Source organism: Rhamphochromis longiceps, linkage group LG4, assembly GCF_057381845.1.
Source record: "Rhamphochromis longiceps isolate RC_006_pf linkage group LG4, R_longiceps_female_GT1.1, whole genome shotgun sequence".
Taxonomy (NCBI): domain Eukaryota; kingdom Metazoa; phylum Chordata; class Actinopteri; order Cichliformes; family Cichlidae; genus Rhamphochromis; species Rhamphochromis longiceps.
Genome location: NC_140560.1, coordinates 37,527,549 through 37,552,322, shown reverse-complemented (window position 1 = coordinate 37,552,322; position 24,774 = coordinate 37,527,549). Strand labels below are relative to the sequence as shown.

The 24,774-nt window shown below is 44.3% G+C and overlaps 3 protein-coding genes and 1 long non-coding RNA gene across 4 annotated transcripts; 3 read left to right on the top strand and 1 right to left on the bottom strand.

The window, feature by feature from the left end:
- The first annotated feature begins 279 nt into the window (after positions 1 to 279).
- On the top strand, positions 280 to 2,583 carry LOC146672314 (uncharacterized). The gene is made up of 4 exons (XR_014911623.1): positions 280 to 607; positions 965 to 1,115; positions 1,482 to 1,572; positions 2,167 to 2,583. It is a non-coding gene; the product is annotated as an uncharacterized LOC146672314 (long non-coding RNA).
- A 1,091-nt stretch (positions 2,584 to 3,674) lies between these two features.
- LOC146672313 (GTPase IMAP family member 9-like) lies at positions 3,675 to 4,546 on the top strand. The gene has a single exon (XM_085405320.1). It carries the CDS (start codon positions 3,782 to 3,784, stop codon positions 4,544 to 4,546), a length of 765 nt encoding a protein of 254 aa, XP_085261446.1. The 5' UTR covers positions 3,675 to 3,781.
- Positions 4,547 to 7,783: 3,237 nt separating this feature from the next.
- mettl23 (methyltransferase 23, arginine) lies at positions 7,784 to 11,621 on the bottom strand. Its single transcript, XM_085404896.1, has 5 exons — positions 11,354 to 11,621; positions 10,507 to 10,611; positions 9,922 to 10,159; positions 9,282 to 9,366; positions 7,784 to 8,509 (listed from the first exon to the last, which is right to left on the bottom strand). The coding sequence occupies exons 1-5, from the start codon at positions 11,456 to 11,458 to the stop codon at positions 8,314 to 8,316; spliced, it is 729 nt and encodes a 242-aa protein (XP_085261022.1). The 5' UTR covers positions 11,459 to 11,621; the 3' UTR covers positions 7,784 to 8,313.
- Positions 11,622 to 11,744: 123 nt separating this feature from the next.
- Positions 11,745 to 20,760, top strand: jmjd6 (jumonji domain containing 6, arginine demethylase and lysine hydroxylase). Its single transcript, XM_085404895.1, has 6 exons — positions 11,745 to 12,178; positions 12,983 to 13,371; positions 14,472 to 14,758; positions 17,957 to 18,092; positions 18,250 to 18,388; positions 19,651 to 20,760. Exons 1-6 carry the CDS (start codon positions 12,050 to 12,052, stop codon positions 19,780 to 19,782), a joined length of 1,212 nt encoding a protein of 403 aa, XP_085261021.1. The 5' UTR covers positions 11,745 to 12,049; the 3' UTR covers positions 19,783 to 20,760.
- The last annotated feature ends 4,014 nt before the right edge of the window (positions 20,761 to 24,774 follow it).

Below are 24,774 nucleotides of genomic sequence, written 5' to 3'. Positions count from 1 at the left end.
ATTAAATTGTTCATATCATGTTCAGGTGAAGTAAGTTAATAAGATAGCAACGTTAAATCTCGTGAAACCACGCGTGATTTCATCTCGCGGGCTTTGGATCGTGGTTTAAAAAAGGCATCCATCTCAGTCAAGTCGAGCAGCCAACTCTACGTTTTTGGTATGTCTTGATTTTTTGAATTAATTTTTACCATATTTATGTAACATGCTAAAAAAGAGCCGTTAGCTTATTTGCTGTTTTATCTGTTGTCAAAGAATTGGCGCTTTTTCATCTGAATTTGTCTTTGGCACAAGAGCCGTAATATCACATTAAACCTAATTACGAGGCACTCATAACATAATTTGGTTTTCTGTGTGAATAGATTTGTCAACTGACTCTTCAGTTACATTGTGTATTTACTGCACCGTGGTGTTAGTGAGATTTTGGACATTGAACAGCTTTAGCTAATATCATCAGCGGCATTATGCTAGCTTACATCCCTACCCCTCCTGCCCTCACCTGCTGTCCTTTTGTTTTTGTTTTTGTTTTTTTTGCTGCACATTGAGAGACCACATCTATTCTGCATTTCACCAGGAGTCAGCTGATGGATTGTGGGTTCAAGGTGTTATGGTAAGAAAGTATATTCTATTTTCGTTTCTGTAACTTAATTATAATAGGTTTTTTATAATTATTAGGTGCATGCATACTCACCCTATTAATACAACTGAGAAATCCAAAATCTGCCATAGGTTTATCTTATACCTGTATGTATTGCCAGAAAGGTGATTACTGGACTCGCATTAATGCACACTTGAACTGAAATGAGGTTGTAACTTGTGGGTTGTTGGGTTGCAAATCAGAAACAAACATCTTTGGATTTTTTTAATCCCATAAGATCTGGAAACACAGTTTTTATTCAACAAAACATTACTGATTAACCAAGCACAGTGCCTGCTGTTATTTCAAAATAATTTTATGTTATTTCAGATAAAATGCAGCATTCCAGTGCATCCCAACCATGCATACAGTCAAGGTTTCTGACGGAGCTGAGTTTCTCTCTGACAGTCTGCTGAAAGTGTTTGCAAAGTGATCGGGGGAACAGGGCACAAAGCTAAAGGATGTAGCTGCCATGATGACAGTAAGAACTTTAAAATTCTTTAACTACAAAGTATATATGTATTGCATTAGGTCAGTAAAAGATTTTTATGCTACATCCATTGAAACCGTCAACTATTACCTGTGAGTACCGATTCCACTAAAGGGATGCCATAATTTTCGTCATGCATTTACTGGCCCACTGAGAAAAAATTATCTTTTTTTAAAAATAAATGTTCTGGAAACTATATATCCATAAAGTTGATGTCAAACAGGAACTTTTGATATTGCTTTGTAGATGCTGGTGTTGCATGTTGACTGGTTTAAAAAGTCAAGAGTTTTTGTCTGGGATCATTTTCTTCTGTGCTACTGAAAAGTTCACAAATCTCTGTTTTCTTTGTTATAATAGTCAAGGATGACATTAATGCTCGGAGTCCCTCATCAAAGTGCTCCGCATCTGTGTGAAAGACAATTGCAACATCTTGGTGCAGGAGTTCATGGTGAGTGTTTTATGAGTAGATTGTGGATTTGCAACATTTAAAAATGCATTTAGTTATCCACTTGATCCTCATTGGACTGGTTAGGACCAGTAGTCCTCTTTAATAATTTGAAGTTCACATGAGGCCTGGTAGTGAACTCGGCCGCCGGCCCTTGAGGCCCCATCCCCACCCCTGTATTAGGGGTCACATCAGTGTGAAAAAACTTTAAATTTGTCATTCTAGTGAACAAAGGAAAATCCCACCAATATTTACATTAGCTTTTGTTTGAAAAAATGACCAACTGACCAACAGCTAACCAAATTGTGGGGCTGAAAGTCTAAATTCTAACATCTTCTGAGTGACATAACCTGGATTTCTGATGGGCCGGTGTCTTTCTAACAAAAACTAATGTAAAGCATTTGAAATTATTATGTTTTTCACCCTCTCTTAGAAACTCTGTTAGACCATGAATGGCAGCATGGCAGGCCACTCTTTGGCTATAGCTATTTACTATGTTGCTTGCATTGGTTTAAATTACTCTAACATTAGAACTGGTAGATTCAAAAGAGATGAGTTTAAAAAGGAATCTTAAAGAAATGTTTTGTGTTTAACCAGGACTTGACTGAGGCCACTGCACAGATTGAGAAAACCACAATGAACATCTGTCTCCAGAGATGCGCCAGGCAATGACTTTTCTGATGTTGTTTTTCAAGATCTGGATAACGTGACCTTTGCAGTAGCCATGCTGTTTGGACCTTTTTTATTCCTTCAACATGAGTTACCCATCACAACTCTGCTACACTTTTGAGGTGATTCAAAGGGTGGTAATGGAGTTGGATGCAACTCAGCTCTCAAGAAAAGCTCACAACTAAGACAAAACTGCTCCTGCAACGAAGCTCACTGTTATGCATGTGAGGTGACCAGCTCTAGGTGAGAGGACATTTAAATCTCACACTTGTTCTGCTGCATTTTTGAAGCTCAATTCCAGGAACGGATCGCAGGGTTCATTTTTATATACTCTGCAACTGCCATGAGGACAAGCCGTTTTTTTTGTTGTTTGTTTTTCCTTTTGCTCTGTACAAGTTCTCTGTTTGTCTGTTTGGCAGCATTTTTAAATTTGTCTTTGTATTTTTTCTTTCTTTTACTAGTGAAGAGATGTAGCGTGAACAGTTATACAGTCTAAATATCCCATATGGGTCGTGTGAAATGGTATTTTCAATTTCATTCAGTTGAAGTAAAGAACGTTGAATATTTCTAAGTGTGCTGTTTTGAACCAAGATGTCACAGTATGATCAGTGCTGTATTTTTTGACAGTCACTGTATCAATGTTATTTTTGCGTCTCTTGAATAAAGGTTTTGACCTGCAAGTGCTAATTTCTTTAGTTATTGGGGTAAAATGGGTAATGTTAATAGGAAGGTGTTTGCCAATTCAGTAACCTAATTTAATGTTAATGGAAACTAACATTACCTCAAATTGTTTAGTTATAATTGTTGTTTAACTGAATCTTGATGTCAGAGGCCTTAAATAGAATGTTTTGATTTGTTCTTTCCCAACATTTTTCAAAAGAAACAGTCCAATTTCTTTGCTGTGATTGATTCCAGAGAACACGGAAGAACTGACATTATTTAACTGTTGATTTATATAGATTCAGTGGAGGAGTAATGTCAGTTTAATTCTTTACCTACTGCAGTGAAATTAGACATTTTGTTTTGAAAGGTTACTGGTGGATGCCAGCAACCATCTTGGAAGAGAACAATACAATCTGTTATAAGGCCTCCATTTGAAAATTGTGTATTTGATACTAGAATATAATAGCAAAATGTAATTTGAAGATAACATGTAGTATTTAAGTGACCAAGTAGTATTGGGTAAAAGTTATCGAATGGTGTTGGGATAACGTGAGAAAATTGTGAAGGATTAAAATATTCCAAGAGCTCAAATTACTTCATCAAAACATGTTTAAGTCACATTTTATCAACACAAATTGCACAGGTTTATTGAACATGAATAAATTGTGTTAATTTAACTCAATTGTTTAAGTTGCTGCCGAAGCAAAACATCTGTGTGCAACAAATGTCCACCATTGAATTAAGTAAAACATATTTTTTTCAGTGTAAGAGATGGTGACTGGGACAGTTCTCACATACTAATATTCTTCCAACAGATGACCTGAGGATCGTGCTGTTTGGGAAGACCAGGGTTGGTAAAAGTACTCTAGGAAACATCATCATGGGGAACACAGAGACTTTCACCTCAAAGGATTCGTCCAAAGATCGCACACAGAAATCCCACAGCACTGTGGAAGGTCAAAAAGTGACTGTTGTTGATACTCCAGGTCTGTTTAAACCTGGAAAACATGAAGATGAGCTGGTGAACGAGATCAAGCGATCCATTGATCTTGCCAGTCCTGGTCCTCATGTGTTCCTGCTGGTGCTGAGGTTCGGTATGATCACCTCTGAAGAATTAGAGGTACTGGAGGTTTTTGTGCGCACCTTTGGCAGACGTGCATTGGCCTACACAACAGTGGTGTTCACCCATAGAAATGAAGATGAAGACTATGAAGCTAACATACAGGAGGCTATGATCGAGAGTAAGGATTTCAGAGAACTCATTGAGCAGTGCCAGTGGAGATATTTTGCTTTTAACATTGAAGACAAAAGTCCTGCTCAGGTCACCGAGCTGCTGAAGAAGATAACACCGATGGGAAAAGATTACTTCTACACTCCTGACATGCTCCAAGAGGCTGGAAAACCGGACGAGCAGGACGAAAAACCAAAAACAGCAGAAACAACAGGCAGGCGTGCGCTTCTGGAAAGGACTGGATTGGTGGGAATCATTTTGGGATCTGTGGGGGGATATTTACTTGGAGGTGGTGAGCTGACGTCTACATCGGGAGCTTTACTGGGAGCTTTAGGGGGTTCAGTACTGTTGATGGGAACAACAGCTTTAGCGATGAAGGCCAAAACGCTCACTGAGAAATGCTGCAAAAAGTGAGTTTTTAGTCCTACTGGGGGATTTTGATTTAGTTAAGCTCTTCAAACTGAGTTAACCACATCTAATTTTCATATTTCAGGAAGGGTTTTTAAGACAGAGTCAGTGGTTTGCAGAGTAGTTTACAGTGAAATAAGTACTAACTACCATGGGCGCTTCGGTGTTGGTGGAGGGGAGGGCAACACGATTACTGGATACTTTCATTACTGGGAAACAAACCTAAAACAGAACATCACTTTCCTTTTGGAAGCAGGTTTCCACCTGATGAAAGTACCACTCACAGGAGACAATGTCTCATAATAATGACTCATGTCAGGTGTGAATATATCACAGGAAGTGGACAGTCTGGAAACCTGACCAGAACCAGATGTTTAGCTGTGTTGGAGCATCTAAAAGAAAGTCTGTGAGGCGCTCAGCAGAGAGTGATGAGGAGGAGAACGACCGCGGTGTTTGGATCTGCTGCTGACGTCTCAGAGCTCGATTGTACGAGTTTCCAAAAGCAGCTGAATGAATGGAGGCTCTGAGCTCCACGCTGTGGGACTCCACCACCACCCTGCCAGATGGGAGCTTTTTGTACATGAACACATCATCATTGTACATTATTATATACAACTGAACATTCACCAGGTCACCAGAGTTTAGGGTTCAGGTTTTGTATGAGCCACATGTTAATAAAAAACTAGATGTTAGATTCAGATGATGTTTCTAATATTTTGGCTTTACGATGTTTCCTCTTGTGAGTCTGAAACAACTGAAACAGGATAAAAACAGGTGAAGCCCAACTCTGGATCTGCTGCAGTGACCTGCTGGATGCTAAGTGAACTTTTATCTTCATTAACCTGTGACTGCTTTCACATCCAGTGGTGATCTGTGAGATAACACACAGTCTTTAAATGTCTTTTTGTGTGTTGGACAGATCGATAATCTATCAGTTTGATCAGGTTAGATCCTGCTGGCCGTCACAGACTCTGTTCTACATTCATACAGTTTGTTCTCATTTTAAAGGATTTTTGGGTTTCAGGGTTTTCTTGTGTTTGTTCTCCTGGATAAACTCCATGTTCTCACTTTAGGAGTTTCTACAGGACTGTTTCCTGATACAAATGCAAATGTGTGCTTCAGCTTCAGTGCAGACGGTTTTCACATGTTTGTGGATGGAAACACTTCGGTGTCTTAAACCTGTATATAGATATATATGATATATATTGTTTTCGTGCCTGAACTTGTATAGAAATATATAATCCATTACCTATACTCTAATATGTAATATGCACTCTTATGGCAATGCTAATTTTACTCATACTGTGGTCGCTCGCTATAACACGGTTCACCTTTCGCGGCCTCGCTGTTTCGCTGATTTTTTGTGTGCAATTTTGCATAATTTTTTTTGTATCATTGTGTTCTGCGTCCTGATCGACTGTAGACCATTGTCCATCTCCTCCGTGCCCTCTCTCCTGTACAGTACAGAATCACTACATTGATCCTTAGCAGTGTGACTCTGAAGTGCAGTACTGACGTTTTCTCCATGCCTTGCAAGGCACCTGCGGTAGCACTCAAGAGGCAGAGGAAGATGCTAACCATCACACAAAAAGTTGGACTTCTGGACATGCTAAAGCAAGGTAGAAGTTACCGTATTTTTTGGATTATAAGGCGCATTAAGCAAAACAAATCAAAACAAGTCAAACTTTACTGAACTCATTCTTCTTGCGTCCTCCACTTCTGTTTTAGCTGTTTTTTAAAAGCCACCACAGATCCACAGATCTCAGGCTCAAAGGGAGAGACTTCCACAGTCTGGGGGCCACAGTTACAAAACCTCTGTCGCCTTTTGTTTTCAGCCTCGTGTGTTGGACAACCAGCAAGCCCTGATCACATGACCTCAGGGACCTGCTGGGAATGTATGGACGTTCACTGATATATGTTGGTGCTTGTCTATGCAGAGCCCTGAAAGTCAAGGTCAAAACCTAAATATGATGGTCCACAGTATCAAAGGCAGAGGGCCAGACACATGCTGTGTACAAAGAAAAGAATCCATGACTCTAAGGAAACCTCTGCCAAACAGGTCAGAGTCATCATCAGTGTGTATATTAAAATCCTCGACTATAACCAGTCTGGACAGCTTCAAAGTCGAGGATAAAAAGTCGCTGAACTTTAAAAACATGCTGTTCAGGCCAGGTGGACGATACACTACAGCGCTTTATTTCCAATTTTAACCAGCTGTAGTTCAAACGATGAAAAGTGTTGACAGAAACGTTTCAGGGATTTTCAGTCATTCTGCACACCAGATGGGTTAATGGTGTTAAAAATGTTAATCGCATTGACCGTGATGGCGGATTAATTTGCATTATCGCATTAATTTTGACAGCACTAACTAGAAACTGTAGACCATGAGGAGTTCTATGGGGAATTCATATTATATAATAATTATACACATGTAATCCAGTATTTGTACTCTTGTATCAGTATATGTTAGAGCATGTTCTGTAGTCCAGAGCATGAGCACATATAACACAGTCACATCTGTCCTGATGTGAACCCACAGGCTCGTGCTGAGGAGTTTGGTAAACAGTCTAAATGATGTCTGACTGTTATTGTTATTGTGTGTTGTATTAAGTACCAGCTCTGCTTTGGATTTTGTGCCTGAACTTGTTGTGCAGGAAGTCCTGACCTTGTGCCTTTGAGCAGCAAACACATGTGAACATGCAGACAGACAGTGGGACGTGTCTGCAGACGTCTCCCTGTGTTAGTAGAGGAACATGTCCGTCTCATAGATGGACCGAGATCAGAGATGTGGAGACAGGAAATGTGGTTGCTAAGTGGTTGCTATGGGCACTGATGTGGTATAAAACAGGCCGATGAAGAAATCAGGGTCTGGTTAATTCAGTGACTCCAGGTTGTTGTGTTCTCTCTGCTCAGGTCACACACCTTTCTGCTGATATGGAGGAGCAGTGGTGCTACTCTCAGTCCCTCCCAAACCCCCTCATCCCGTCTCAGACGGCCTTTCAGTCACTACTGTGTCTGTGACCAAAGGTGAACGTAGATGAACAGCAAGCTCTCTGTTCAACAGACCAGCACAGCATTGCTGCAGATTAACTTGTTTGGTTGTGAAGGGCTGCAGTCTTCCTCATTTAGCTCCAGTTTGGTGTAATAGCTAAAGTGTGACTGTGAGCTGCTGACACGGCTCTGGGTTAGCGTGCAGTCAGGTGAGTGAACATCGTCTCAGCAGTTTTCAGATTAACTGACATGTTTTCATTCTGGTTTGGACACAAAATCCAAAACAACATCATTTTATTATCATACAACATATATATCCATGTGCGGATCACATGTGGTTTGGATATAGCCGTACACAGTCAGGCACAGTGCGAGACATTAAAATGTGCTGTTGTGTGTGAACTTTAGCTCACAGCAAACACGACTGTGAGGCCTGGAATCCACATCTGTATTAGTGAGGGTGAGATTAAGCAATCCACCAGAATCATTCACACACGTGTGTGTAAACTGCAAAACCAGCTGCTGCACTAAAATGAGTGAATTTAGAGTTAAACTCATGAATAAGACAAAGAAACCACACGCAGGAATGGCTCGCTTACGAGGAAGTTTAATCATTGTGACCTCAGGTGTCAAGTTCGGTGAAACGCTGCCCTCTGCTGCTCACAGCAGGAAGCACAGCCTCCAGCTTCAGCCTGTCAGGACTGGAAAAGCAGCCCTGACAGCAGGTCTGACCAGACACCATAAGTCACTGGTTAGCCTGGGTGCTGCTGGTGTGGTTGAGGTTATGGTGAAGCTCTGTGGACGGCCTTCTGTCCAGCATCCTCTGTCTTCAGGGTGATTTTCATCATCTGGATGCTGTGGTTGCCGGGCAGATTAGACCCGGCCAGCTCAGGTGTGTCGGCATCAAACTGGTCGAGCTGAACCTCGATGCAGCTCAGGTTCCACCTGTGCAGCAGCACCTCGATCGACCAGTCGGCGCTGAAACACACGAAGAAGAAGCTGTGAACTCTGTTTGCTCCGCTGCAGCTCTTTGTCATCAGTTGAAGAAGAGATCCGGTATCGAACCCTCAGGCTACGTGTCTGACTTTGTGACACCTCCTTTGGCTCCTTCTTAACCAAAATAGGACTTTTTCAACACAAAACACTAAATAACTGCAACCGAGTGTTTATTTTCATGATTATGTACGATTAGTCCGGTGACTTTATGTTATTTTGCACATTTTAATGAAATATAATTGTATTTACAAAATGGAGTAAAAAGAATAAAAAAGAGTAAATATGGTCATTTTTGTTGGTGTAATGAAGGATGTTCCTGGAGCGCACATTATCATGAATGAGATCACATTTTGGGTGTTAGCGTGTGCTTCGTCTCTCAGAGCTCCTTACGTGACTGTTACACTACAGAAGGAAAAACTTTTCCACATTAAAGTTTAGCAGCTTCAGTTTTCTTCTTTTTGTATTGAAAAAGATGAAAATGAAAAATGTGATTGTTTACATCAGTGATTCCTGAGCTGCTGCCCCCTGGTGGGCTGTGGAAGAACAAATTATTTAAAATAAATATCTAAATACATTAAAATGATTCAAATGGTAGTTTTAAATTAAAATTATTATAGTCATTTTTTAAAGAACAATTTTTAATCTCATGCCACTTTCTGATCACTGAAATCGCACAGACTGGGTCTGAGGCTCGTGTAGTGATCAGAGTGGTGAAGGTTTTCGTCCACAGACTGAAACAGAGGAGCAGTCGTACCTTCGTACTTGGTACGTCGTCCAGAACTCGGCTTTGGGGTTTTTTCTCAGCAGGAAAAAAACGGTCACAAGGACGTCTTCAAAATCTGTAACAGGCAACAACTCGTCATCCTCCATAAACAATGTTTGTACAATCGTTTTACATCCTGGTGCATCAACAGGAAATATATTTCACATTTCTAAACGTCCTCAAAGAAAAACAGTCCAGTCAGATACGAGTGTGATTTTAGAGAAGCTGATACAGGAGCAGAGCACTTTATAAACAGTGGAGTAATATTAATAACTGCACTTTGTTCTTCCCTGATAACACAGACGGTCGACTCAGTCCAGGAGGTGACTGAGCTGTTTCACACCTGACTTACAAACACGCCCAGCTTCACTGAAATATCAACCGAACAATTTAAAACTACATAAAAATAATGAAGAAATACCAAACTATGATGTCTACGCTACGTCCAGATGAACAGAATCAACTTTTGGAGACCAAACTATGCAGCTGACCTTTGACCTACATGCAAGTCAACTATAACATTGTCAAAATCAAAAACACATTTTTAGAAAATTTCTATCAATCAGGTTTGAAAGCGTGACGGCGTCTGAATACTTTGTTTTGCTTTCTGACAGGAAAATGTGCTGCGAACCTTCGGGATCGTAGAAGACGTCTGAGCCCAGGATGACGTCCAGCTCGGGGAGCAGGACGAGGTCCGGGGAGATCTCACCCCAGCTGACACCCACCACCGGCACGTCGCTGAGGTCGTTGGCTTCGCAGCTGCGCCTGCAGTTCTCCAAACACGCCGGTCTGTCAGCGGCATCTGACAGGATCACCACGGCACCGCACCGCGCCGCAACCACGCCGGGCAGACTCACGCCTGCGCTGAGCTGAAACAGCGTTAACGCGACTCCTTTAGGCAGCTTTGCAGCTGGTTCGCTTTAAACCACGTGTTTCTCTGATGCTGACGAGAGTGGCTTACACACTACTAATAGTCTCAGGTTTATATTTGGCACCTAAAGTGATTTTACTCATATTAATTAAACTAAACTGTCTTCACTGAAATATTAATTTAAGGTTTGTCTTATCAAAATAACCTCGAACCCTCATTCGGTTCCACTGATCTATGTTTGCACATCAAATGACTCCTCAGACGGATCGTTGACAGCTCTGCGATGCTTTGGATCAGTGTAACCTATCTCCACATGTGTGAGTCTGAATGTGTGCTCCTGCTCACCTCCAGCATCTTCTTCCCTCTCAGCTCCTCTCTGTGCATCCACAGATACTGAGCCAGCACCACCGCACACGGCCACACATACATGCCGAACTGTGGGTCGAGGACCTGAGGCACCAAAAGAATTTTGGTTTTGTGGAACAAAATTAACACATGCAGACATCTCATGGGCTTTAGTCATCTGTTAACTGTTATCCTCTGATATCCGGTTGGCCAGTAATGATAATAAGTTGAGAAAATGAACTAATCAGTTGTTAAAGTGACAGAAAGCTGTAGTCCTAATTGATTCCACATCTAAGAAACTCAAGGCTTTTAGAGTTTCTGGCTTTTCAAATCACAAATGAGTCAATCCAACGTGTGCGCACAGAAACCTGACTTTATGGATTCATTTATTTACCTCCTGCCTTCCACTTACTGTGATATAACTGATGGAGGAAACCAGGAAAATCAGCAATGATGGTCCAGTTTACAAAAATAAATATATTAGGCCGAATAAAACAGAGGACTCGAAGGTATCGTATTAAAACTTATGTATTATTTATGTACCTATGGTTAATTTCAATGAAGCGTGATTCAACAGCACGCCGGTTAAATGGTTATAAATTTTACTTAAACACAAATATGCTTGTGTATTGCCTGTATGCTGTATTAAATCGAGGATTTTAAAATGTGACAATAGTCTCGATTTGTACAAAACTTAAATTTGACAACTTTTAAGGAGCTAACACGTCGATTTCTAAACAGCACAACAACGAATTTAATTTATAATGAAGCATTAGTTTCTCACTCTGAGTGTATTTTCTGTTGCTATACACTCGGTATAATGTTACATTTACAGGTTTGAACAGACCTCGGGTATGGAGACACAGAGGGACTCCCGTGCGTTTTTCCTCTCGTCTTCAAACGTGAACACCTTATAAGCTATGCTCGGCGTTTCGGTTCCACTGTCGGCCATCCTGTAAGCATACACGCTTTTACCTGACCTTGTTACATCTACCTGCCATCAGTCCAGTTCTTTGTTTTTAGGTATAAAACCCATATTTTTATTATCCCTGAAAACCTCATGCCACAGCTAACGCCACATTGGAAACTAGTTCCGCGCAGACCAAAACAGAAAGGAGGGCGTTAAAACAGCCAATGAAAATCACGGGCGGGAAGGTTCACTCGACTGCCCAACCAATTGACACTTACCTTCCGGTAGCTTATGTAGCCAATGAACTACCAGAGGGGCGGTGGCTAATTGCGTAATCAGTTGCGAAAGCATTGTGTCACACAGCTAACAGCTAGCTGCTCCTGTTAGCTGTTTATCAAACTTTATCCGCCCGGCAGGTTTTAAGAGTTCTGTCTCATCCACCATCTCACATCGGAGGACGTGTTTATCACACACCCGGCGGGTGGCTGTGTCGTTTTATCAGAGAAACCCGGAGAAGGTGTAAGAACAGCGCAGTTAGCCGGGTGAGAGCGCAGGCTGTTGGATGTGTTTGTGCGGTATCACCGGGTTAGCTTGACAGCTAGCTGAGCAAAGATAAACACGCCGGGCGGAGGAATGAACCACAAGAGCAAGAAGAGGATCAAAGAGGCGAAACGCAGCGCCAGACCCGAACTGAAGGACTCGCTAGACTGGATAAAACACGGCTACCATGAGACCTTCGACCTGTCGCACCGTACTGTGAAGGTAACTGTTGATGCTAAGCTAACAGTGGCTAACAGGGGAGTGCAGCTTGTCACGTACACAATGTGGGAGACGTCGCCGCTGCTCGCGCCGCCGGCACGTGAGATGTTTGATATGAGCTCCTGTTAATGTCCGTCTGTCTTCATCACACATATAACACCCGAGAGCCAACACGAATGTGGAGGAACAGGCGAAGTAAAAGTACTGATAGCCGGGGGTAGTATCAATAACACATACTTAAGGTGCTGGAAGTACAGCAGGTGTATCACAGAAGCAGACGGTTATATTCTCTTAATAAACTTTGTTAACATTTTATAAAAGTACTTGCGAAGAAAAATCGATCAAAGTTTCGACCAAACTTTATTCATAAAGCACTTTTACAAACTGTAATTCAGACATTTAGTGGCCACTGCAACCGAAAACGATGAAACACAAAACACAGTAAAAGACAATACACTGGTAATGACCTAAAATAACCGTGTTATAATAACGACCCCGTAATATAATGTAAAAAGATTAATACATCAAAGATAAATAGTAAAATATTCATGATACAAAATAGAATGAAGTATATTGGGCACAAATACTCTTTATTTGTTCATCCACAGGAAGTGTTTTCCCTCCATTAAATGTTAAAATTTTAACGATGTGCAGGATTTAAACATGGGAAGGTTTCACAGTTTGATCTCATGAAAAGCAGGAAAACACCAAACTGAGCTGCAGCTGTGTGACGTTCGGGAGTGGCATTACAGCTGTTATAAAAGACATATAATGGTAATATGTAACGCACTCTGTGCTGTGTTTCAGGACAGTGTGGAGCGCGTGGACACCCTCCATCTGACCACAGAGGAGTTCATCGAGCGCTTCGAGCGCCCCTACAAGCCCGTCGTCCTCCTTAACTGTCAGGAGACCTGGCCCGCACGGGAAAAATGGACGCTGGAGCGCTTAAAACGCAAATACCGCAACCAGAAGTTCAAGTGTGGTGAGGATAATGACGGTTACTCAGTGAAGATGAAGATGAAGTACTACGTGGAGTACCTGGAGTCCACCCGTGACGACAGCCCGCTCTACATCTTTGACAGCAGCTACGGTGAACACGCCAAGCGGCAGAAGCTGCTGGAGGACTACGATGTTCCCGTCTTCTTCAGGGACGACCTCTTCCAGTTTGCAGGAGAGAAGCGCAGGCCGCCCTACAGGTGAGTGGTCTTATCTGCTCCGTCTCTATCCAATCAGGAGCACTCGCTCTTCATTTGATCAGCTGATTGGTCAGATCTCTATTGGCTGTAATTTGACCTCTTGATGGATTATTTGATATTTTTGATTTGTTCGGTTTCATTTGGCTTTTGAGCCCTCAGATTTCACCAATATGTCGTCCCAGTACCCACATTAACCCTCTTGATTGCTGGAGGCAGATTAAACTCTAAAATAATCAGCGTCTTTAACTTCTATAATTGGCCGTGAAGCACCTGCAGCCGAAACCACAGCTGTTCTTTTATTACCTTCTACAGCAGAGCGCAAACTGGGCCTCTCCAGCCTATTTCCTCTTTCACTTATATTTCATGTGAAGGCTTCTCGGCTCAGCAGGACACCTTCAGTTCAGTTTGTTTGCTTTTACAAAGGTTAGGATTTTTTAATGAAATATTTTTCAGTTTGAATGAAGCAAAGCAGGAAGAACTGATGTGTGAAAGATGAAAGAGGAGGGCTTTGTAGTGCATCCTGAGGAGGACGGCATCATCCACAGTCACTTTCTGAAGCCGGGATAACTTCAGCCCTTTCCCTGACCTCATGACGTTTTCCACTGAGGCAAAGTGATTAGAAAAAGACAGAGGAGGTAGCTTCTTGCATCCAGCACGAGTCCAGGTCCGAGGGGCTCAAACCTGCATTCTGTCTCAGGTCCAGCAGGAACGACTCCTGTGGTTATAGTCTGAGAAAATGTGTCTGACCTCTGCAATGACTTTCCTGATGAGTTTATGGTTTCAGGTCTTATTAAATAAAGCTTGAGTTGAGATTGGAAATTGGAACAGGAAGCGGGGGAAAGTTTAAGGCAGGGGTGAGCGAACTCCAGGCCTCAAGGGCCGGTTTTAGATGTGTCCTTGATCCAACACAGCTGATTCAATGACCTGGTAATGAACTAATCATTTGATTCCGGTGTGTTGAACCAGGCTTTAAAACCTGCAGGACACCGGCCCCAGAGGCCTGGAGTTTAAGGAGTGTTGTAGCAGTCATGAGCTACTGCCAATCTTTAGTTTCTCTGAGCTTGTGACGTCTGATTTCATTCGCTTAATTTCCCCCACAGATGGTTTGTGATGGGCCCGGCCCGGTCCGGCACCGGCATCCACATTGACCCGCTGGGCACCAGCGCCTGGAACGCTCTGGTTCAGGGACACAAGCGATGGTGTCTGTTCCCCACCAACACGCCACGGGAGCTGATCAAAGTGACGAGAGAGGACGGCGGCAACCAGCAGGATGAGGCGGTCACCTGGTTCAGCGTGGTTTATCCCCGCACGCAGCAGCCCACCTGGCCCGCAGAGTTCAGACCGCTGGAGATCCTGCAGAGACCCGGGGAGACAGTGTTCGTGCCCGGTCAGTGAGGATGTGCTGTGATGGCTTCTGTCCGTAGGGATGCTCTTGATTCATTTTTAATTCAGTTTATCCGTCCGTCCATTCTCTTTGGCTTGTCCTTGTCAGGGTCACGGAGGGGGGCTGGAGCCTATCACATCTAACATGGGGTGAAAGGCGGGTACATCCTGGACAGGTCGCCAGTCTGTCGCAGGGCTAATTCAGATTATCAACAAAAACAAAACGCAGAAAATATACAGAAAGATCAGTCAATCCTACAAAGTGGTGTCGGTGTGTTTACATGCTGCTGTTATGCTGTTTAAACCCTCTAACTCCCAACCTGTTAGCCGCCCCTCCCTGAGCCTGGTTCTGCCGGAGGTTTCTTCCTGTTAAAGGGAGTTTTTCCTTCCCACTGTCGCCAAAGTGCTGCTCATAGGGGGTCACATGACTGTTGGGTTTACTCTGAATTATTATAGATACAGTGGGATGCAGAAGTTTGGGCAGCCTTGTTCATAGTCATTATTTTCCTGTATAAATCGTTGGTTGTTACAATAAAACATGTCAGTTAAATATATCATAGAGGAGACACACACAGTGATATTTGAGAAGTGAAATGAAGTTTATTGGATTTACAGAAAGTGTGCAAGAATTGTTTAAACAAAATCAGGCAGGTGCATAAATTTGGGCTCCACAAAAAAAATAAATGAAATCAATATTTAGCAGATCTGCCTTTTGCAGAAATTCCAGCCTCTAAATGCTTCCTGTCGGTTCCACTGAGAGTCTGGATTGTGGTTGAAGGTATTTTGGACGATTCCTCTTTACACAACATCTCTCGTTCATTCAGGTTTGATGGCTTCCGAGCATGAACAGCTCTCTTTGACTCACACCACAGATCTTCAATAATATTCAGGTCTGGGCTGAGATGAACGTTCCAGAACGTTGTACTTGTTCCTCTGCATGAAAGCTTCAGTGGATTTTGAGCAGTGTCTCGGGTCGTTGTCTTGTTGAAAGGTCCAGCCCCGGCGCAGCTTCAGCTTTGTCACTGATTCCTGGACATTGGTCTCCAGAATCTGCTGATACTGAGTGAAATCCATGTGTCCCTGCACTGGCCACACAGCCCCACAGCATGATGGAGCCACCACCATATTTTACTGGAGGCAGCAGGTGTTGTTCTTGGACTGCTGTGTTCTGTTTCCTCCGTGCATAACGCCGCTTGTTATGCCCAAATAACTCAGTTGTAGTTTCATCAGTCCACAGCAGCTTATTCCAGAATGAAGCTGGTTTGTCCAAATGTGCTTCAGCAAACCTCAAGCAGCTCTGTTTGTGCTGTGGGTGGAGCAAAGGCTTCCTCTGCATCACTCTCACATGCAGCATCTCCTTGTGTAAAGTGCACCGAATGTTAGAACGATGCACAGCGACTCCATCTGCTGCAACATGATGTTGCAGGTCTTTGGTGCTGGTCTGTGGGTCGACTCTGACTGTTCTCACCGTCACTTCTGTCTATCTGAGATGTTTCTTGGTCTGTCACTTCGAGCCTTAACTTGAGCTAAGCCTGTGGTCTTCCATTGTCTCGATATGTTCCTAACTGTAGAGACAGACGGCTTGAATCTCTGAGGCAGCTTTCTGTGTCCTTCCCACCACGATGCTGAACAATCTTTGTCTTCAGGTCATTTGACAGTTGTTCTGAGACCCCCATGTTGCTAGTCTTCAGAGGAAATTAAAAGAGGGAAACTTACAATTGACCCCCTTAAATACTGTTTCTCATTATTGGATTCACCTGTGCATGTAGGTCAGGGGTCACTGAGCTTACCGAGCCAATTTGAGTTCCAATAATCAGTCCTAAAGGTTTGGAATCAATAAAATGACAACAGTGCCCAAACTTATGCACCTGCCTGATTTTGTTTAAACACTTACTGCACACTTTCTGTGAATCCAATAAACTTCATTTCACTTCTCAAATATCACTGTGTGTCTATGATATATTTAACTGACATGTTTTTATTGTACCAATGATTTATACAGGAAAATAATGACTATGAACAAGGCTGCCCAAACTTTTGCATCCCGCTGTACGATATAAAGCACCTTGAGGTGACTGTTCTTGTGATTTGATGCTTTACAAGTAAAACTGACTCGAACACGTTCAGAGCATCTGATTGGTTTTTGTTTAGCACTTCTGACGTCTCGTCAGGGTTTTGCTTCCTCCATTAAAAAGAATTCGCTTCCATACTGGCTTCATTATTCAATCCATCTTTTAATCTGTATGCATGTGAGTCATGTTTATTCTTATTACAGTTAAATGACCTGTATATGAGTATGTGGGGGTCTTTGTTTTAATTCAGTGTTTTTGTACTGTAGCACCAAATCATAAGAACAGTCAGGTGCTTTACAGGCACAGGTGAAGGACGACAGTAATTCAGAGAAACCCTCACTTTGGTGACCGTGGGAAAGAAAAACTTGTACATGGAACAGTCGCTCAAACAGACACAGCAGATCAAGGTGAATAAAATGTCGTTCATCCACAGCTGTTGTATTTTGCACAGGCACTGGTCGGGCAGCTAAGCTTCGTGTTTTGAGCACTGTCAGCCTTTCAGTTCCATCCAGGAACTCGCATGTGCTGATGACAGTGATGTCACTGACGGTCAGTGACTCTAGGCTGGTGTTCAGTGTTTACAGTGGATGAGTGGGAATGCTCGCTGACCCAGCCGTGACCCGACAGCGGCGCCGACCTTTCAGAACGCACTGACCTACATTCACGTAATGCCGACAGAGCTGATGGTGATGAGCACGGATTAAACCCTCAGCTGCTCCTTGGGCACCGCTCCAGGTTTTAGTCCTACCTAACAGACAGCACAGAGACAGGAGGGAGGTGCTGTCTGTTAGCGCCCACATCGCCCTGAAAGGTCCCCACTGACCGTTGTGTCACCTCACCAAAGTGCCAAACACACTGAATTTAATGAGACGGAGATGAGCAGAAAGGTGGAAGCTCAGCTCGAGTGTAGTGTGTTTGCCTCGCCTGCTCTACCTGATGAGCCGAACCGACACCCAGTGCATTTAACGGCTATGTCGGTAATGTCGTCGATTCTGGTTTGTAAGACAGTCGGACTTCTGTGGAAACAGGTCGATGTCCCAGTGGGGCAGCTGATATCGAGCAGAGCCACGTTCGGGTTGTTCAGATCTTTTTGCTTTTTGGTGTTGAACCATTTTTTCGTCTTTCTGTAGGCGGATGGTGGCACGTGGTCCTCAACCTGGACACGACAATCGCCGTCACTCAGAACTTTGCCAGCTCAGTTAACTTCCCCATCGTGTGGCACAAAACGGTTCGAGGACGTCCCAAACTCTCCAGGAAGTGGTACCGGTAAGGACGGGTCAGGAGGAGGACGACATCTTTAGATGTGAATTATCTCTTTGTGGTCCCAGTCTGAGTTTTAGGGTGGACTAGAATGTGAACTGTAGCTGGTAGAGTGAGGACTTCTCGCAGGCTGCGCTAACGGTGGCTGCTTTTGTTGTTTCAGGATCCTGAAGCAGGAGCGGCCCGACCTGGCGGTGCTGGCAGACAAAGTGGACCTGCAGGAGTCCACGGGCATCGCATCGGACAGCTCCAGTGACTCGTCATCGTCCTCGTCCTCCAGCTCGTCAGACTCAGACTCTGACGTATGTGCTGACACACATACACACACACTTCCTGTGATGGAGGCAGTGGAGGTGTATATGAAGGTGTACAGAGATGTCTGTGCAGTGCTGTGCAGAAGTCTTGGACCTCAGTTCTTTACATATTTTGTTAGGAAAATGTGCACCAAGTTACTGAAACATGGAAATGCAGTAAACACAATACAGAGTGTATAGTTCTGATGAGCTTTGAATATTTGACCGTCAGCTCGGTCTGAACTCTCATCTCTGTAAGGATCTTCGGGAATAGTTCTCCAGATTATTCCAAGCTCTTCTTCGGATGTTTCTGCCTTTTTGTCTATGAAACTGGTTCTGTCTGTTATGTGTAGACTCGGCTCTGGTTCATTCTCGAGTTCGGAGGCTTTACAAACAAACAATCGTCTGAAAATGCTCAGGTACAACGACTGGACTGAAAATGAGTGAAAAAGCGGCCAAAGACCTTCAGAGAGCAGGAGAAGAGTCTGAGGCTTTTGCACAGAATTATAGACAAACCTGTAGAGACTCCAGGCTGGGCTGCGTGTGGCCTCATCGTTTCTCACAGCTGCATCACCAGCTGGGCAGACGAGTGCTCCTTAGTTTATAATCTCATAAATTATAAAAACAATTATGAAGCTACATTTATGCTAACACGTATTCTCCTGTTTATTGTATGTAATACTCACCACCACCAGCAGGGGGAGTGGTGGTCTTGGAAGCTGTTTAGAAGAAGGTAATGATTACTGTATGTGGAGCTGTAAGAGACAAAGCGTCCAACAGTACTTTTGCTCCAGATGTTGTTCTGAAACACCTGTGAAACGATATCACTCCTCATCTTCCACGTTTATGTGAAGCGTTTAAGTTTTAGACCAAGGAGGAAAATCCAAATCACTGAGGGCGGTCGTCCTGCAGAGTGTTTTTAAATATTCGCAGCAGCAGACGTAGGTGAATGCCGAAATGAGATCCGGCACCTGGCTGCAGGATATAAAGTGTGATCGCTCAGGTACAGTCCTGGCTTATATTGATCCCAGCTGTCACATCACACCTGAGCTGGCAGCAGGGTTCTTACTGATGCAGTGACGAGGTGCGTCTGTGGGAGTGCACGCACGCCTTAAAGTTGTCCCTGACAAATACTCCATTTTTATAAAAGGTGAACGTCAGACTAACAGGAAACACACAAACTTCCTCTGGAAAACGTTAAAAACTCGTACTTGTAGTTTGTCGCCACTGTGGAACCCGTCTGAGCATGTGCACTCTGTCTCCTCCCACAGGCGGGGTCGGGCTCTGAGGGCGACGCCATGTCTCACCGAAGGAAGAAGAGACGCACCTGTGGCACGGCGGCCAACGGAGACACGAGCAGCCAGGATGACTGCGTCAGCAAGGAGAGGAGCTCGTCACGATGACCTCCGCCCGGCGGCGGTGACTCTACGGCTCCAGCTGCTTCTCGTCTCGCTGAAGGTGTGAAACCCTGAGGAGGAGGAGACCTGCCACCACTGTGCTTTTCTCTGTAGCTTCTGTAAGGATGAGGCTGTGAAGAGGCGTTTATGGAGCTGGACGGCTTTTGAGGGGCGTGTTTAACTGTAAACGAACTGCCGGCGGGCGTCACACTTTGAGCAGGATTTCACCGGCACTTCAGCTTTTCCACCATTTCTCCAACTTCAATGTCAGTTTTCTGCTTTTCAAACTCTGATAGCGTCTCCGGTTTCTCGCCGTCGACTCGCTGGTCGTCTACGTGAATCTGAGCTCTTTGGTGCTTTGGGCGGTGTACATGGGAACGCCTCCGGAGCCGCTGTCTTAAAGGGACTGTAATTGTCCCCCTGACGTTTTCACAAAGGTTCCAGTGGAATATTTTTATAACAGAACATTTGCAGTTTGAGTTTGTAGCAGAGAAAGTTTCTAAAAATCCCGATTGATCCGAACGCAGCGTGACACAAACCGATCTCGATGTCCTTTTATGAAACATGTAGTAATCAGCTGCCTCTCCAGTGAGCTCTTATCTCATGGACAGACTCCCACTCTCCACCTGCTGCAGGTGTGCGCAGGTGTGCGCAGGTGACCCACCCCCCACCCAGCTTCCCCTCAGAGGAGCCTGAGGGAAGAACAGGCACCTGCGGTCCATGATGGAGGAGGTGGAGTGCAGCTGTGGGGCGAGATCGTCTCTGGAGAAGCAGCTGAAAGAAGTCGAAAACGACCACAACAGCAAGACAGGAAGTGACAGGCCTAGCTAGTTGGTAAGGACTCAGCTTTCAAAATAAGAGCGCATCACGGTTAGCTGGTGGTCCTTTGGTGTTGGCTTTCGTGCGCTGATGCGGTCGATGAGTTTCTGATGTGATGCCTTTTAAACAGTTCCCTGATTGAAGGACGTGAGCGGCGCTTTTAAACACGTCTTAGATAAACGTATTTTGTTCTGACAGTGTTGAACCTCGTCCGTTAGCGTGGGCTCAGATCACACCGTTAATGAATGTTTTAGATAAACGTCCACAGGCTGGGATGTTCCTCACACCCTCTCGTTTCTGCCTACGTGCACGAGCTGAAACTGGGTCAGCGTTCTGTCTCAGCTGTTTCCTGTTATCTGGAGAGACGAGGGTGGCGGCGTCCACGTCTCAGGTCGGCGCTTCGTTTCTGTTCGTTTGTTTGCAAACTGTCTTAAGAACCAGATGTGACCCGAGGCCCGGTCCTCTCCTCTCCACCTGACGCTGAAGTCATGGAGGTGTCAACTTAGCGCCTTAACGTGCCAGACGGAGACTTCCTGCCTGCTGTCTGACACTTCCTGTTCGAACCAAACAGACTAATGACATTAGAGCAGGACCTCTGCAGCTCTCAGCTGATGTTTCTACTTTGTGCCAAAATCAAGAGACGAACAGCCGAGAGGTCGTGGACGGCGGTGGCGTGTGGGAGGAGCCTGTTAGTTTGTTGTTGAGTATCAGCTGAGGCTTCATTTGAATTATTCATAAACTTTCTGACCACAGCAACTAAAATCGTATCGTAACAGTGAAAACGGGCTCGCGTGCGGCTGTTTAAAGGGACGTTTCGCCCCAGTGATGCAACGTGTCCTCCAGCCTGTCCTGAGTTTGTCGCCTCAGAGCAAAGTGAGAGAGTTTTTATTTATGTATATATTTTTTTAGAGGTTTGTCTTCTTCACCATGACAGCAGTGACGCTCCAAGTACCAAAAATCCATTAAAAAAACCTTTAGAAATCTCGACCCGGTCACTGTTCGGTTTAATGAGTAATCTGTAATCATGCAGTCTGATATTTGTCTGCAAGTCTGGAGCTGCTGAGGTTTTTAAACGTTCAGGAGAAGCAAAGATGTCTGCCACCCCAGCACAGCAGGTGACTGCAGGCTGGAGGGAACTTTTATTCTGAGTCTTTGTCGGGCGACCTGTCACTACACTGGACACGAAATATAAACATCACCAAACAGAAATGAAACTAAAGATGTTTTATTTCCTCATCAAATGTTTTTTCTAAACAATCAGAGAAACGTCTCATTAAAGCCCAGATCTGTTTAATCTCCTGTCATCAAACACAATAAACCAGAGTCAGATCGCCGGCTGCACCTGTGCGTTCGCTTCCTGCCGACCTGTCGCGTTAAAGTGCCTGACAGTGCTGTGACTGACTGTAGGGGGCGCTGTTTTACCTGTTCTCAAAGGCACGCTGCTGCTCTGTGACGCCGTCACACGGTGCCTTTAAGTGAAGGTGTGCGTTCTGTGTCGATGACGAGAAGCTCAGATGTGTGATTGAGTTCATTGTTGCTCAATAAAAGTTTTCTATGATTGAAACATCGTCTCATTTTTTCTGTTCCTGTAAAAACTGATTTCAGCTGAAAAATCACTGAAATAAAGTTCATTTACTTTTCTAAGGAGCTCCTTAGACTACGATGACCTGCATGACTGAAAACCTTCACATTCATTTACTTTTCACGCTGCGCTCCACGCTCTGTGACCGGCTACAGAACAGTGTCAGGATCGCAACAGGACTTCAGCCAGCATTACCACAAACACTTCCACAGGGTTGCGTCCTCAGCCCCACCCTCTACACCCTGTGCATCATACTGAAGTTTGCAGATGACACTGCAGTGATCGGTCGCATCACTGGTGGGGACGAGGCGGCTTATAGGAGAGAGGTGGCCGGTCTGTCATGGTGTGAGGACAACCTCACCCTCAACACTGATAAAACAAAGGAGATGATAGTGGACATGAGGAAGAAGAGGAGGCCTCACCAGCCACTGTTTATCCGGGAGAGTGAAGTGCAGAGGATGAGCAGCTTTAGGTACCTGGGCGTCTACATCAGTGAGGACCTCACCTGGACACCGAACACCACACAGCTGGTCAAGAAGGCTCAGCAGCGGCTTTCCTGAGGAGGCTGAGGAAATTTGGGATGCCGGCCAACATCCTCCGCAGCTTCTACAGCTGCGCTGTGCAGAGCACACTGACCAGCTGCAGCACTGCTGCTGTGGACCACAAACGCCTGCAGAGAGTGATAACAGGAGAAGATCATCAGGGCCCCGCTGCCCTCTCTGCAGAGCATCAACCATCGCAGAGTCCAGAGGAGAGTTGCCTCCATCCTCAAAGACCCCACACACCCCCAACACGGACTGTTCACACTTCTCCTCCTGGGACGAAGGTTTAGGAGTGTGAAAGCTACTCCTCCTTCCCCACAGCCATCAGACTCTTGAACCTACCTCAACTGCAATTTGCACTCTAAGCTCCTTTGTACATGCCTTTACATTGACAACTGCATACCTCACTTGTCTTCATTTACATGTCTTTTACTATTTTTATCCTTATTTTATCCTAATAACTTGTCTTATTTTTATCCTCAGTTTGTTCCTTCAACCCTACCAAACTTGTGTGTGTGGACAGCAAAGGAAGAATTTCATCGCACAGAGAAATTTCTTCTGTACATGTCACACAGTGGAAATTTGTATTTATCTTGTATATTGTTTTTGTTCTGATTTTGGTGTTTGTTTGTGGGTGTCGTTTTGTTTGCATGGTTTTTAGTGTTTTATGTGACATGGTTTTTGTCCACTGTGGACTGGCTGCACATGGGACAAATTAGCTGATAGGGACCACCTGCTGAGGCAGGGGTGTGTCCAGAGGTGGCCTATCAGCTGTGTAAAGACCTTTTAAAAACAGGCTAGCTGGGCACTGAAGAGAGAGGCCCCAGACTGGAAGGTTAATGCGAGATGGCCAGTGTGATGCGGCGACCCAGTCCTGACCTCATGGAACGGCAACAGTAAGAGACGACGCGTGTGATTGGCAGCAGGGCAGAGGTTCTGGCCCCTATTTGTTATGTTACAGGACACCGACGCAAGGGGAGCTGTGGCGGTGGTCGCATGATGGATTCGGGTGCAGAACGCAAGCCGGGCTGGGAAGTGATGGGCCAGCGGAAGGACAAGAAGATGGGAGGCTCTTTCTTGTCTGCCGAAGACGAGGCTGGCGTGGACTCTGCTCTAAAGAAGGAATTCCTGGCCTGCTGATGGACCCATAATGAACATGTGGCATAATTATAGCAGGGGGGGGGTTTAGTGAATGTAGAAAATGGTAGTTTTACGGGTTTTAGAATTGTTTTTAGTAGAGAGCAAACATTTTATTACGTACATTTTAAGGGTGTTTTTATTTGTGCTCCCTGGCCCAGTAATAAACTGTTCCTGATCAGACCTGCTTCCTCGCTGTGCCCGTGGTATCTGACTCGCTTGCTCCCCCTTGTATTTTAAAGAATCTTTCTTTTTAGCGTGACATTCTGGCGCGACCGCTTTAGTGTCGCCGCGCGTTACATACACATGACAATAAACCCTTTAAATCTTGAATTGTTTATGCAGCCCAACAGGATTATTAAAAATATGTTTTAGAAAATAAAATGCATCGTTTCTCTGGGCTTGAACCTGAAGCTCGTTTTCTGAAGTGTTTCAGGAGAATTTAATAATCAGATTTTTAAAATGTGCTCTGCAGGTAGGAGATGTGTATGTTAAAATCTGAACTGCCACATTATTAGGTACACCTCGTTAGTACATCCATGAGACTCCGCCCTCAGAGGGACCAACAACCCCGCCACCGTCACATCACCCTGATGCTCAGGTTGAACTTCAGCGGCTCGTCTTCACCATACCTGCGTGTGAGCAGCTGCTGCCATGTGATTGGCTTATTGGTTCATTATTTAACAAGCAGATAACTAGGTGTGCCCAATCAAGTGTACGCACACCATTTATAACCTTTGAAACGTCTGCTGGTTGGCAGGCTTCTTGTCTGTTGTGTTTTAAATGTGGGAAACAAAAAACATTTAAAGATTTATTTAGTTAGAACACAAGTTGATCTTTATTCTCATCGTAAGCACCGCCGAACTTGATGTGCGACCATTAGAATGAAAGAGCAACAGAAAAGAAAATATTCAGTCA

Excerpts from the sequence above, each read along its gene's own strand:
- LOC146672313 (XM_085405320.1), top strand. The coding sequence starts at position 3,782 with ATGGGGAACACAGAGACTTTCACCTCAAAGGATTCGTCCAAAGATCGC.
- mettl23 (XM_085404896.1), bottom strand. The coding sequence starts at position 11,458 with ATGGCCGACAGTGGAACCGAAACGCCGAGCATAGCTTATAAGGTGTTC. Across the intron at positions 10,160-10,506 it reads GAGGGAAGAAGATGCTGGAG|CTCAGCGCAGGCGTGAGTCT; the intron begins GTGAGCAGGAGC and ends ACGCTGTTTCAG. Across the intron at positions 8,510-9,281 it reads ACGACGTACCAAGTACGAAG|CGCCGACTGGTCGATCGAGG; the intron begins GTACGACTGCTC and ends CGTGTGTTTCAG.
- jmjd6 (XM_085404895.1), top strand. The coding sequence starts at position 12,050 with ATGAACCACAAGAGCAAGAAGAGGATCAAAGAGGCGAAACGCAGCGCC. Across the intron at positions 12,179-12,982 it reads TGTCGCACCGTACTGTGAAG|GACAGTGTGGAGCGCGTGGA; the intron begins GTAACTGTTGAT and ends GCTGTGTTTCAG. Across the intron at positions 18,093-18,249 it reads CTCTCCAGGAAGTGGTACCG|GATCCTGAAGCAGGAGCGGC; the intron begins GTAAGGACGGGT and ends TTGTTGTTTCAG.